The 15,661-nt window shown below is 42.3% G+C and overlaps 1 protein-coding gene across 1 annotated transcript in view; it reads right to left on the bottom strand.

The window, feature by feature from the left end:
- TIMM21 (translocase of inner mitochondrial membrane 21) overlaps window positions 1-15,661 on the bottom strand; it is a 321,671-nt gene that overhangs the window by 277,470 nt on the left and 28,540 nt on the right. Inside the window, exon 3 of the mRNA XM_044067130.1 lies at window positions 11,707-11,769. Within this exon, the coding sequence (XP_043923065.1) occupies window positions 11,707-11,769 (63 nt within the window). The remainder of the gene's footprint in view (window positions 1-11,706; window positions 11,770-15,661) is intronic.

The raw sequence follows: 15,661 nt of genomic DNA on the forward strand, positions 1-15,661 counted from the left end.
GTGGTAGTAAGCATCCTGACGGTCTAATGAGCACATCCAGTCGCACTTTCGGAGATAAGGTAGAATGGACTGTAGGGTGTATCCGGAATTTCTGTTTGGCTACTGACAGGTTTAATGTTGACAGGTCTAGAATGGGCCTGAGGTCCCCTGTCTTTTTTGGCACCAAAAGGAACCCTGAGTAGATGCCTAATCCGGACTGATCGGGGGGGGACCTTTTTGATGGCTCGTTTGATAAGCAGCTTTGAAACCTCTAGAGCTGCGGCCACCCTGTGAGCTGGTGGAACATCCGGGAGGTGTTTTGTAATATTTGGAGGGGCAACGAAAGGAATACAGTAACCTCTGGATATTATCTGAACAACCCAGCGATCTGTCGTAATGGACTCCCATGCCGCTGGGTGTAAGGACAATCGTCCCCCGACTGCCTCCAGAGTAGGATAGTCGGGCAACCCCTCAGGGCTGCTGACCGGGTCTATCAGAGAAGGGTTCCCTAGGCCCGAAATTCCTGGGACCCCCTCTACCTCTGGGTCAGCGTCGATCCTGTCCCCCTCTGCCTCTGGGGGAATAGCTGTCCCGAGAATCCCGGGAAAACTGAGATTTTTGGAACCACATCTTCTTCTGCCCTCTGATTCCTAGAGAAGGACTGCTGAGGGTTAGAGAAGCGGACTCCGACGGCAGACAAAGTCTTCCTGTCCTTTTCGCTCTGAACAAGTGTGTCACGTACTGTCTTTTCAATGAGGGAAGAACTGTCATAGGGAGCGTTTATAAACAATGCCTGGAAAGGGTCCGCAAACTGACACAATCTGAGCCAGGCATGACGCCTCATGGCTATGCCTGTCCCAGCCACCCTAGCTGCTCCTTCCGTGGCATGGGAAAGTAGCCGCATAGATGTGTTTGAGACTGACTTCAGAGTAGACATTTTCGCTGAGAACAGCTGTCTGCTCTGCGGCGATAAAGACTCTGGGGGCGACTCAGCAAATTCCGAAGCAAGGTCTCGCTGAAGCCGCATCACATGTGCCAAATAATTCAGGGCACGGATAGAAAAAGTCGCTGAGGAGTATATGCGCTTCCCAAACCTATCCACCGACATGGACTCCTTGTCTGGAGGGTGGACTAAGGAGCTCTCCTGTGCTAGTTCCTTCTTTGTGGCCGCTGCGACCAACATAGCATAAACTGGGGCTCCTTTCGACCAGGGTTTCTCTGTCAGAGGGGGGAGATAAAATCTTGTCAGGGCATTTGTGGATGGGCTCTATGGTGTCGGGCTCCTTCCATGCCCTCGCGGTGATGAGGTCCACCAAGGGGTCTGCTGGTGGGGACACCCAGGAAGTAGATGGGCCCGTGCCAAAGGCCTCCAGGAACACTGACTCATCTCCAGACGGTTTTGCAGCTGACCAGCCTCCCCTCTGGCGGAGAATCTCCATAATTTCTCCGAAGGAGACGTCTTCGGGAGGTGACCTTGGGGAACCTTTTCCTTCATCTAAGTCAGTGTCAGCAGTGAGGGACTCGGGGGAGTCCAAGTGCCTCCTTTTGCACTTGCGCTTCAGTGGGACTTTCAGAAGGGGATCCATGGGCCACAGGGGTTTCTTTGGGGAAAATGACCTGAGGATCCTCTGGCACGGGCTGTCCCCGAGACAGGATGAAGAGAGTAGTTGCCAAATCCAGGGGAGCCTTGGTGGTATCTGTGGGGATGGGCTGAGGTCTCAATCCCTGGGAGAGAACCCTCTCCACCACTTTGAAGGCTGAGGGAGAAGTCCTCTCCGGATCCGAAGCAGGGACCGGAGCTGAAGACAGGGTAGCCTGAGATCCGAGGGAACAGATCGGATTCAAAAAGGTTGGAGCCGAATAATCCGTTCCCTCGGGTCAGACTCCCTGTCCACGGCTCCGAGAGTCACTTGGATCCGAACAAGTAGGATCCGAGGAAATCAAGGTAACAGCCGGAGTCAAAGTTGGAGGAACCGTCGGCGCCGACCTACCAGCTCCGAAAAACCTCGGATCCAAGAGCCCCGAAACCGAAGCATGGATCGGGGAAGGAGAGATGGGGCAGAAAAGAGGCATGGAGGTCGCCCCTCCAGAGGGAGAGGGACTTGGCAAGACTCCCATCTGAATTTGGGTCTGAATAAATCTCTGCATCATCCTGTCCATATCCATGTCCGATAGGCTCCGAGTCGACCTCGAAGAGGCCACCCACTCAGATCTGGCTGGTCTGCGCAGTGGGGGGCTCGGGTCCGAATGTTCCAACGGCTCCGGTGAGAAACGACGAGACCAGAGTAGTGGAGGAACAGACCTCATGGTCTTAGATGGGGGCTGAGAAAGAGCTCCCTGTCTGGGGACCTCTTACGATGCCTGTCCTTTTTCTCCCTTTCTTCTCTGTGCCTTTCCTTTTCCTTCTCTTTCTTTTTCCTTATCTTTGTCAGACTCGCTGACTGAAGATCTGTCCTTTGAAGACCCATCACCAGACGAAGAGGGAGGTTGAGTCCCTGTCTGGGTGGAAGGTGGTACACTAGGGACCGAGGCAGAATCCAGCATGGCAGCAGGGAGAAGGCCTTTGACAACTAGCTTGGCCTTACAATCCCTAAGGGCCCTAGGGTTGTAACCTGAACAGACAACACACTGAGTGGACAAATGAGCCACTCCTAAGCATATCACACACAGAGTGCGACCACTGGCCGGGAAAGCTTATGGCCACACTCTGTACATTTTTTGAACACAGGCTTTGGCTGGTCAGCCATAGTCTTGCACTCCGCGGTACAAGCACTCCCTTTCCAAAAACCACACACACACACAGGTAGGGGAAGGGCAGGCCTAACTACTACTCTATACAAAAAACTTTTTTTTACACCAACGACCAAACGCGATGCTACAGAAGAGGAGGAAGGGAAATCCAAGTCAAGCACACTTAGATATCAGCAAAAAAAAAAAATTTCTACTTACTATCCCTGAGCTCAGAGCAAAGGAGACCACGATGCACACTACTGGCGCGGCAAATGAAATCGGAGGGAAGATAGGAGATGGTATGGGTAAGGGGGGGAACTCGGAGCTTGTAGCAGATGCTAGAAAAAGTTGCCGGCTCGGATCCAATACAGATCCGTATACCCACAGGTTGCAGATAAAATGAAGTTAACTACTTCAGATACTTATTTGCAATATCATAGCTAGTCATGCTGGCATATAATACATAGGTTAATCTGAAATTATTTTCAAAACTTCAAGCAGACATGCTAGCACAGGTGACAGTGTCTAATTTCTTCACAGCCATGACCCCCCACTGTCTCATCATTTCCAAGATTTCCCCAAACTCGGAGTCATCATTTGGGATACTGGTGCAGCCTCCTCTTCTGTGTTAATAGCCAGACTGGGTGACATCATAGGGGAGTCCAAGTGTTTCCTCTTAGACCTCCTCTTCCTAGTAACACTCTTGGGGGGGGGGTAATCTGAAAGTGAATAAGAGGAATCTGCACTGGCAACCTCAGATTTGTCCTTGTAATGACCTTCTGCTCCCCTACCTTTAAGGGAAGAAGATGATGGGCCAAAGCACTAAACTGCAAGATTTCCAGGACAGACTCAGGAAGTACAAATCGCCACGGTTGTTTCTCTACCAGCTACTGATGATGTCCTACTGGCACTCAGCTAAGAGGGAACCAGCATACTCTTCCACTTTGCAATTCCAGCTGCCGGCAATGAGGATGGCACTGGTGTCAAAGCAGGCCTCAGTACTCAAGTGTAGAACACTGAAGTGGTTGACAGTAGTAACGGTCCAGGGACTAAGATGCAGTATGGGAACTCAAGAACTGATTCCTTAAAAACATACCTCCTGATGCAAACTTCCCAAATGCATGTACACTGCATTTTAGGAAGTAAAAACTAAAACACATTTTTTGCAAGGCAGTTTGTTCCCCCCAGACACATTTCTTTGTGAAGAAATTCACCCCCCACACACAAACCTTACTTATATACACTACACAGTCCCACAAATCTAGGGGGGGAAAGAAAATACCATTTAAGGGTTTAACATGGCTCGCACTACCACTTTCTTGCACCAGACTCAAAAGATGGCAAACAATCTGAGGTGATAATGCCTCATGCAGATTGCCTTAGGTTCCATCCCTCCAGGGTGGATGTCAGCCTTCCCCCAAGGGTTTTGGGGTGGATATGGGGACATATTCTTCAACTTCAACAGCTATTGCCCTAGCAACCTTCTGCATCCAGAGTTACAGATACAGAAGAACATACCACGCAGATTCTGAAGGTAGAATAGGCATCAATAAGGGAATCAGTGGAGGGAAGAAATGGTTCTGAAACACTTGATACCAAAACAGAATCTGGGGGAGGGAATAGCCAAAGCTGAAAGAATTGAACCTTCCTCTTGCTGCTCTAGTGACGGAATGGGAGAAGGGAGGACACACATCCACATTACCTCAATCTGATCTTGCACCAGTGCCTTATCACTTTCTCTCAGCCAATGTCAAAAGAAGGTCTGTAAAGGGAGCTGGATGAATAAATCAGCATCAAAAAGGAGGGTCTTGACTCAAGGTAATGAAACAGCTTATCTTCAGGGGAAAAACTGCTGACTCCTGGTCCCAATGTGATGTTAGGAGGTAGAAGTGGGATATCCTAAAGAAGAGACACCTTTATCCTTGTGTACTTTGGCCACTGAGAGAAAACTGTACCTGACTCTTTACATTTTCCTCTATCTTCATGACTTATTTTCTCTATTTCTTTGTCTTTCTCTTTCCCGGGTCTTGTTTTTTCTAGATATGAAGGTAGAAGACCTTTAAGAATCAATTATTTTTTTCTCCCCTGCAACAAATGGGAACAATATTTTTTTGAAATGTCACGTTTATTCTGCAAATGGTCCACCACCACTCACACAGTGCAAAGAGTGTTTATGTCCTGAGGAGGAAGGTTTTGCTTGACCATAATGTAAGTACTGTCTAAGACTCGCAACCTTATCCATTCTACAACTGAAATCAAAAAAGTACCAACTGAGGAAACACAGTAACACACAAGATGGTGATGGTTTAGGATAACCCTCCCTAACCAAACTTCTACGGAAAAAAACACTACCAATGATTGCTATGAAAAACAGCCAAACTGACAAAGATCTGAAATAGATATCTCACTAGAAATTTTCTTTTCTAAGGAAAAAAAAAAATGCCAATGACATGGAAAAATGTGCTTGTGATTGCCTCTTACTTTTTCATCCAAATGCAGCAAACTGGATCTGAAGCGAAGCGGAAACATGTTGAATTCTGACAGTAGAACAGTTTCAAAGCCTGGCAGAGTCTTACAGGAGTCATGCAACTGCCGTTTTTGGCTCATCAGTCTGAGGTTGGCGTGGAGAGACTGGATTATGTCAGATCAGCTAGGCATTCAGGTACTGTGGAAATATAAGCAGAAAAGGGATCTAGCCCCTTGGAGACTGAGTACTGTGCCAAACTGTCCCTGTAACTTTTCCTCATCCTGGGTTTTTAGTATGAAGTGTATATATTAACCCCTCTACTGAAAGAAAAATTACTGGCGGCTACTGGAATTAAAGGAGCAAAATGATGAGCTGCAGGGAGTAAATGCCTGGGTGAAATCTGCCAAAATGATGAGACAGAAGTGATCTGTAAGGACGCCAGAACAGGGTTTCTCCAACAGATGAGGTACAAGAAGAGGGCACCAGAGATATGCTGAAGCCAGTAAGAAGCTATAAAGATGACTTTGTGAAACTTTGCTTTCTAAACAAATCATCAGAGGAAATGGAGGAAAACTGCAGATAGGTCCAATTGGCAACTTGTGGGAAACGGCATTTCTCAAATGTTATTGCAATGACAAAATGAGAGAAATCCCTGCATCTGATTCTGGTCAGGGAGGCAAACAGATCACAGCAGAGTTTGCATCACTTTTAAAAGACCTCCCCTCCAAACAGGGGACCACTTGAGAGATAAAAGCAGATTAACCCTTCAGTTTCTTTGCAAAGGAAATGGACGCCTATGGGATATGGGTAACAGCAAGAAAGCAGTTGCTGGACATAACCCACAACTTGCCAGCCTACACAGGAGGACTGAGTTGTCCCTTGAATGGTGATGCTTTCTGACTGTATCTGTACGGTTAGACCACTTCTACTGTGAGGGAACCCTGGAAGGCCAAGAGGGTCAACATTTTCTCCTTTTCATCATGGAAATATGAATGAAAATTTCCCATAATGTCTAGACACCCTAAGCAGTCTCCCCACTGAAATGCTCCCATCCACCTCAAGGCAAATGCATACATGTTGACTATAACCCTAAAAGGGTGAAAATGGAAAGGGCTGCCAAAGAAAATTTTGTGAATGGACACAAACAGTAAGTCCCATTTGCAGGCCTGATAAAAGTGGATTTGATGGTCCAGAGGATCTGCATTCTGAGACCACTGAATATGAAGGGGCCAATGAAGAACCCTCATGTGGAATCTTGTGTGAAGAGTCATGAGTCGAGTTGCCACCACGAGACCCAATACCTTCAGACAAACATAAGCTGTGGTGGCGGAAGACATAAGAACAGAAGATACAAAAATTTTACTGGAAGTGCCTGAACTCTTGAAAGGAAGTCTTGCTTTGTATAACCTTGTGTCCAGAATGCAAGTCCATTGTAGATGTAAATGTACCACAACAAAAGGCATACATCTGGTGAACACCTGGGGGACTGAGGCAAGACCAACTGAAAGAGTTCTTAAATAATGACTGGCTCCAACTCTGAAGTGCAGATAAAAGTTGCAAAGAAATCCATGGTTTAAGTAGATCTTTGCAAGTATACTGGAGGTTCAAAGAGTGCATCCAATCTCCTTATGTTAGACAAGGAACGTCTGTTTGCAAAAAGATCAGCTGAAAGGACTTGGATCCAGAAGTGGCTGAGGTGTTTTGTCTTTTTTTGTAACTAAGAAGAACCTAGAGAACTATACAATTTGATGGCATGTCTTGGAAAGCTCTTCTATTTAAATGCTCAGGACCTCTGTATATGATGGTATATATGGTTTTCTTCTGATAAGATAAGAAGTCAGGCAGGACAAAAGGATGGGGAAATTTGTATAAAAAGAATGCTACTCTGCAATCCTGGATAGGACTGCCTTAAGCTATCTGTCCATTGTATCAGATTCCAAGCTGTGTTAAAGGAACACATGACCTTTTGACTGTTTGCAGAAAGAAGCGGCTGGGCAAGGCTGCTATTGGCCACCTGTAACTAGACCATGGCTGTCCCATGACTACTGAGAACTCCTGCCGCAAAGCTTGTAGCCTTTCTGGAAACTAGCAAAGGCTCCTATGCATTTTAGAAATGTTCCACAAAAGGAGTTGGAATTTGACCCCTAAAGCAGTGAGAGGTCTAGACCCTTTTAACAAAGAAAAGTTAATTTAACATATATATACATATATATATATATATATATATATATATATATATATATATATATATATATATATATATGTATATGTATATATAAAATATACACACACACACACACACACACACACACATGCACGCACAAAATGACTCACTCCATGTACCACTGATCTGGGCAAGAAGTCAAGACAAATGAAACTGAAAAAAATGGGGCAAAATTCTCACAGCTTTTGGGGTCAAATTGTAACCTCCCTCAATAGATTATTCAAAAATGCAAAGAAGCCTTTGATGTATGTGCTTTAGATACGGGTAGCAGCAAAATAATTAAGAAAGAAACCTACAAATCAAGACCATTTCCTAAAAAGTCACAGGCCTTCAGGCAGGGGATCTTGGTAGTCACTAGGCAGCCAAGATTTGCTAGACGCTTCCCTCCACAGGCAGTCAAGGGTCATAAGGGTCATGTAAATTGACATATTCCTATATAGATCCCACAACTCTGGCTGAACATTCAGTGGCAATGCACAATGCAAGATATTCTTTTATTATAAAGACACATCCACCCATACATAACCCTTTTTTCCCAGGTTTTGCACATACAGTCAGGATGTCACTTCAACAATGGAAATCAACTACAGCCAAGGTTCACACCTCCAGGTGGCTTGCCAAGCATCGGTTATTCTTCATTCACACACACACACACACACACACACACACACACACACACACACACACACAATTACTGAGTGGGACAGTAACTTTTTTAAAGGGCCCAACAGGCAAAGTACAGTTGCGTACACTTACCATAAATGCAGATGTTCGAGTGTATTCACTGTTGCAGTCATTACATTTGGGTTATCTGCTTGCAGTAGCCCTCAGTCGGCCTGATTAACAAAGTCTTGGGTCCTGTGTCGGTTGCTGTCCCTTCAGAGAGTTCAAACAGGAGGAAGACTTATTTTTTAAGATCTGAAAAGGCATCATGGATAATGGAGCACAAAAAAAAAAAAAAAAAAAACTTTACTCTGCTTGACCTTACTTGCTCCAAAGGAGTTCTGTCCAGTGCAAAAGGTTCCTTCAGTGCTGAAGCAGTGTATGGCACAGGTTTATGCAAAATCAACAAAACTGGTTAGTCAGAACAGAGCGAAAGGAGTCTCAGATTATGTCCATTGCTTCTATGTCAAACAATATTAGGGGATATCAGAAGAATATGAAAAATGGGTTGAATGGGGGAAATACTGTAACAACTGAACAGCTTCAAGTATCTAGGAATTGTGGTTGAAGAGAGGGGAAATCTGAATGAGGAAGTCAAATCTAGAATCAGAGGTGTGGTCCCTGGTCCAGTGGCACAAAAGGATAAAGCATGACTGCTCACCAAAACAGTGACACGGATGATGGAGAGACCAGGCAGGGGAAGATGGCAGTTAGTGGACAACTCAAGCTTGCCCTTCCCAGGAAGAAAATGAGAGGCAGTCTAGACTCACTGCAATATCCTGGCGAGCTCTATGCTGCAGGTGGTACACCTCTTCATTGGGAGATTTTGCATGCACCTCCCAAAGGCAGCCACAGTGGAGCCTGCAGGGCTGCCATAGGGTGGGTGGTGTTAGGGAAGCAGTATGATGCTGCACCAGTGTTCTCAGTCGCTTAACCAATACCAGACATAGGTCAAGTTGAGCCATGGGAGCTAAGGCAGGTCCAGTCGACTTGGTGAATGAGAAAAGGAGCTGGTCACAGCTGACAAACAATTGTAGGGAGGTAATTTAAAACAAAAAAAGCTAGAATCAGAGGTGCTGGTGCCAAATGGCACAAAGTGTCAAGGGTAGTGAATTACAAAAGAATCCCAAAAAAAGGAGAAAGGTAAAGTGAAAAACAATATGGTGAATAGTACTTCTGTACAATACAGAAACCTCAGCAGTAAAAGCAGAGCAGCTGAGTAAGCTTGGGGCAGTGAAGATGAAGTGCCTGAGGTGGGTGGTAGGATGTATACTGTGGAACATATGGAAAAATTATGACATCAAACCTGAAGCCAAATGTAGAATTAATTTCACAGACGATGAAGGATAACATATTGCAGTGGCTCAGTCACGTGTAGAAAAATGAAACAAAACTTGGTAAAGCACATTTGGGACAGATATGAAGGAAGCAAAAGGAGATGAGAATATCCAGCTAAGAGATGGTTGGAGTGTGCGAGAATACTTGCCACAGGCACCAAATCTGGTGCAGAATACAAAGGAGGAGATTATGTCTGCATCACTACTGAAGATGCAGACTTTTTCATATCAAGTGAAACTGTTTCTCAAGATCGTTGACGGGAGCCTGTCTGACAACAGGCTCAAAAATACTTCATCCACTTCAACATCTTAGATGCCAAAGAGAAGGTGCATCACAAGACATAGCAGATAATGATCTTTTATACAAAGTTGCACTTTACCTCTCCTGTGATGTAGTGCTGTGGAAGAGAACTTCGAACAAATTTCACACTTAAAGGATGTACAACTCTTCCCTAAACTAACTGCACTCAGAGTACCTCCCCCATAAACAAATTACACACTTTATGCACCTGTCTTGTGGAAGTTTTCTTTCTACAGGAACACCAAGTCTCACTGTATCCTTAAACAGGAATGGCCATCCAAAAGCTGTCATCAACAGCAAACAAACTGATCAAATAAACAAATTCAAAAGTTCTTCCAGTAGGAGAACAGCAAAACAACTTCAAATTGTAAACTTTAAAAAAAAACAGCAAGGAAATAATTCAATAAGCAGAAGTCATACAACTGTAACTTTATAATGGTGATGATGACGACAATAACAATAAGTAACAATAACAAGGATTTTTTTTAAATGACAAAGGTCTGCCAACTAGAAACCACTTTCTGGAATACGGAGCAAAGTTAAAAATAGGTTAAAATAGCCTTTAGAAATAACATTGTATCAGTTGGTAACATTATGTGTTAAAGCCTGGCAGTTAGTGCAGAAGACTAAGGCTCTGAGCTGTTAATAAGCTGCTTCTTGTAGTCAAGCATACAGGGTCTGATTCCTTCCACAACCATTTGTCTACTCTGGAACTGCGAGCAATTCACTTAAGCAGACTGTGGTCCAGGGTAATCCCTGAAAAGGGACACTTTCTACAGTAGGCTTACCTACTTAAATGGGTTTTAAAAAGTGGACCTAGGCCCAAAACTCTTGCGTACAATTTCTGAGAGGAAATTTGCTTAGAATTGTTGAAAACATTGGCAAGAACTGTAAGCAGCACTGGGATTTGGAGCACAAGCTGACAGAAAGGAAAGAATTACTTACAACTCTTTCAAAAAAGAATTAGAAACACCATCTTAGGCCAGCTGACAACCATCCAAATAGTATGTAGCAATAAAGAATTTGAGAGGGAGAACAGCACAGTTTACTATTGGCTAATGGAGAGGTACTTGGCATCTTGGTAAAGTCTGCCTTTCTGAATAATCCTAATGCCTGCAGCCTTAATCCTATGAGTTGCAGGGGATGGGCCCACTCTTATCATATACAATTACTTTTCAACTATGAGAACTATGAAACGTGAGCTATATAAGAAAATGCACTAGTTTGAGGGGATGAGCTTTCACATTTCCTAACACACCATTTGGACAGTTCCCATACTGTTACATACCAGTAAACATTTCTTACACTAGACGGATATACGAGGACTAATAGTGATAGTTTTTATATATTGAAAAGTTGAAAGCAGTGATGAGCTGGGTGTGAAATAAATGACAAATACAACATTATTGCACACATGCCTTGTAATACTAATTTCTCACAGGTTTGTTTCCAGTTAAGTTCTATTGTGGACAACAAGGACTTTAAGCACAATATGGAATATTAATAACTGGAGGTTAGTGTAATGGTTAAGGTGCTTACCTTACAAACACAAGGTGCACGGTTTGATTCTCACATGGGGTAACTGTCTAGGCTTAAAATGCCCCCCCCGAGGACAGTTAGCCTAGTATGAATCTATGAAACTATGGAGGCCAGTGAAACATTTCACCCACACAGAAAAGTTTTACCTGCCCTAGCTCTCACTCATTTACTTCAAGAATAACAAAAAAAGTAAAAAATAATTACCGTCAAAGGCAATAAATCAGTGACATTTATAATGATACCATTCAGACAGAATACAATAATTTGCATCGGCATGAATTTGCAGAGGAATATGAAGTATTTAACTGCAGTATCAGGCACTATTTGCATATTGCAAGCTTCACCATTAGTCAGAGTCAGAAAGTTTAGGAGAAAGAGACTGCAAATATTTGAGGCAAAGTCAGGGACATCTCTGAAAATCAGAGACAGCTAAGAGATGTGAAAAACTGCTAACATGATTATTTACCTGTGACTCCAACACCAACCAGGACAACAATTAGGTACGTAAAGTCTCTTCCAGCTTGTTTTACTGTGAGTGAAATATAAAAATAAATCAATGAATGAACAAGTGAATATTGTAAATGGATGCAGAACACAATTCTACTTAATCATATTATTCATATATTGAAAACAATAAAGCAATGTCAGTATGTGATACCAAACACTCACTTTATAAAAGTTGTTCTACAATAACAGTACTCACAGTTATATAAAAATTAAAAATGCAGACTCCGGTACTATATTATTAATGAACACTACTACTCGGCCCAAAAACAGTTTTTAAGTCCTATTAATGATTTAGCAGTTAAAAGATAAATTTTCTCTCTGTCTTGTAGCAGCCAAATCCTACAGTGAATCCATGGACAGCCACCACCGCTATCTGTGGAGTTTACAAGGCAAAAGAAGAAACAGAAGTAGGTTACCCAGTTCTTCTTCTATATCATGCATGCACTCATACCTATGGACATCTTTACGAGTCCTGATCCACCTACTGCACATCTTCAGAAGGTGGGAAGAAACCAGAGCTCCCAGAAATAAACACACAAAAGCAGGGAGGACATACAGGCTCTGCACAGAAGGCACTCCAGCTGAGAACCAAACTGGAGAACCTCTTTATGTTCAGCAATGACCATGCTTTTAAAAAGGCAAGTTTGTGTATCACAGAGTTTCTTCTTTTTCAAGAAATGCTTTCGATAAAATGAAATCGAGAGAACACCCTACTTAGATACCTGAAGTGGTACAGTCATATCATTTGCAGTTTGTATTTAAGTAAAAACATCTAAAATACAATTGCTCCCATTCTGCATCCTCACTTTGATGGCATTAGGCATCACAGAAGCCACCAACCATTATATGCTCATCTGGTCCTTCAACAGACAGTGACAGCTGGTCAGCAGTTCCAAACATCTCCAAGCTGAAGGAATTAATTATTTTTTTATGCAGTACTCTACAGTGACTCTACCCACTGCACAACACACAATGAATTCAGTACAGACCCAATGATTTTACTTTATTTAATTTAATTTATTTTTTTATTTTACATTTGATGACCGGGAAAGTCTGTCTGGACACAGGTCCATTTTCGGCAGAGGCCCGGGGAGAAAAGCTCCACTTAATACAATGTTACAATACATGTTGTAAAATACATAACTGTGTTCTTAAGGCACGCAATTAAACATTTAAAAAACATATTTAACATTTCTGCATAGACATAAAAAATAAATAGCATCAGAATAAAACTTCAACATTTCCACATAGACATTTAAATCAAAACTATTAAAATAGAACACTGTTTGGTAAGAGTAAGTATTCGGAGGTTAGAAATGTATAGTAAGAATAGGTATTCAGAGGTTTGAAACTTATAGGTGATCTTTGGCGGAATCCTTGCAAAACTGCATTGTAGTGGCTTAGCTTGGAGAGTCACATGTGCACAGCCAATTGTTAGTATAGCGGGTTTTGAGTAGTTTCTTAAATAGTGACCAAAATAAGAAGAAAACTAGTTCCGGTGGAACACTCAAGTAGTGCTGGAAATTAGTCACACCAATGTGCAAAGTAAAATATAATTTATTATTCTTAAGTAGTGAAGCAGAGCTTGTAGATGTTATATGATTTGGGAGGGAGTTCCAGATTTTTGCTATAGTACAGCCAAAAAGAGTTTTACCTGCTTCATTCTTATGTTTGATGACATTTATGAGACTTCGGTCTGTTGATCTTAAGGTTCGGGTGGTGGTGTAGTGCTGTATTGGCTCTTGTAGAGCAGGAGTTTTGTCAGAGAGGTAGTACAGTCTGTGGGCTGTGGAGAGTTGAGTAGCAAGAAGTAGTTGGGGCAACTCAAGCCAGTTGAGCTGTTTGAGGGAAAGGCAGTGATGGGATCTACTAGAGGCACCTGTAGCAAACTTGGCAATCTTGTTATAGCAAGATGTCACTTTGTTTAGTTCGCTGTGGCGAAGATTAGTCAGGATTGGGGAGGCATACAATAGGGTGGATAATAGGTGTGTTCTACCAATAGTGGCTTTGGTATAATTGGTCATGATTTGCTTGTTCCGATACAGTAGCTTTTTGTTTACTTTTTTGATTGTTTAAGCTATGTGTATGTCAAACTTTATATTATCAATTATTACTCCTAGGAGTTTAGTGTCAGTTGTTGGGGTGATTGAGGTATTGTCCTTGGAGTTTATGGTGAAATTATTATTTAGTGCAGGAGCTCTACCAGGACTGAGGAGTAGTTGTTTTGTGTTTTTGGGATTAAGTATAAGTTTAATGCTAAAAACCATGATTCAGCCAGAGTAAAGTTGTGCTGTGTTATTCTTTGAAGTTTGCTTAAGGTTGAGGCGGCGCATATGATAGTGGTGTCGTCTGCATATTGCACTATACAGGCAGAGGGAGAGGTGGCAGCCATCTGATTTGTAAATATGGGGAACAGTAAAGGACCAAGTATAGAGCCTTGATTTGATACCACAAGGGGCTCATTACAGTTATATATAAGGGCAGCAGACAGAATCCCATCCCATTAAACCCAAAGACGTGTAAACATTTCTCTATTCTCAGTTTACTCCTTTTCTGGCTAGCTCTCATAGGTTCATAGATGTGTACTAGGAGAATGGCCCTAGGGCCTTTACAAGCCTAGCCCATAGAAGAGCCCTGGCATTGTGCCGCCCATTGTCTCCAATAACTGGGTCACAACTTAAAATAAATTTGTCATTACTGAGGACAGGAGTCATTTGACAATGCAGCCAGTTGGTCTCTAAACTATAATTATTTTCTATTTCAGTAAGGTATTAACAATTACAAGTATGGAAAACATGTACTTATTCATATCAGATGACACAAATGTAAATAAGCAATAAGAAGGTTAGAGTGTGGCTTTGATGAAGCATAACAAAGGACATTACCAGTGCCATGAAAGATACAGTTAAGCTACAACAAAGTCAATACATCTGCAATATGGCATTCACTTCTGCAAACACTACATATAAATATAACATATTGAAAAAATGGAGGCAATCCAAAGAACGGCAATTAAAATGACCCTAAATGGGGTGGTAATACAAGTGTGCATGTAAAAGGCTACCCCCTGCCCTAGTGAATGGGACGGTGAAAAGAATTAAGAAGGAAATGTACAATATTAGTGCTGGGATTACAGTCTGTTGTGGCCAATATAGGTCCAGGGCAGAAAAGTACTCTACGGTTAAAGAAGTATGTAGATGATGGTGGAGGTGAAGACAATATAATTATCATAGATTTACTAAATGAAATCACAGGGATATCAAGCACAGACAAAGAAAAGATATGTGCAGATAGTTACTGAGGTCAGAAGTTTGTAACTGGTTAATGTAGCAACTAGGTGTCAGGATCAGTATCAGGGTCCCCCCAACCCCGGCCTACTCAAACTATTCACTTTTTTTTCCCTCATAGTCTGTTCCACTCTTCAGTTTTTTCGCCAGAATGCATTCATTTATTCATTCCTAACTGGAAAAGATAACAAAAGATCATGCTTAAAGATACAAAATGACCTTTTGCTTTTAAATAAAAATAAGTGTTTGTATGCATCCTTATTTGTTGTAAAAAAAAAAAAACAGCTATTTCACACCATTTGTTAGAAGAAATTACTTTTAAAAACTGCTTCTGAATGTGGAAGTCTGAAATGACACAACCATATTTACGACATTAACATTAATGGGCAAGCAAGAAATATTTGTCTGTTTGGGTTCCAGCTCTAATTATGCTGGATTAGCATATGTAATTGTGAATTAGGTAAGTAATTACCAAATTGATAAATTAACAGTTTGGCAAAAAATAAATAAAATAAAATAAAACAATCATAATGATTGCCTGAGCAATAATCCCAGTTAAGGAAAGAAATTCAAGTTTACTCTTCAAATTTGCTTTTTCCAGCATCATTTCAACATACCCTAACTGAC

This window comes from Protopterus annectens, chromosome 3.part1 (genome assembly GCF_019279795.1).
Source record: "Protopterus annectens isolate FY-2018-M chromosome 3.part1, PAN1.0, whole genome shotgun sequence".
NCBI classification, from domain to species: Eukaryota; Metazoa; Chordata; order Ceratodontiformes; family Protopteridae; genus Protopterus; species Protopterus annectens.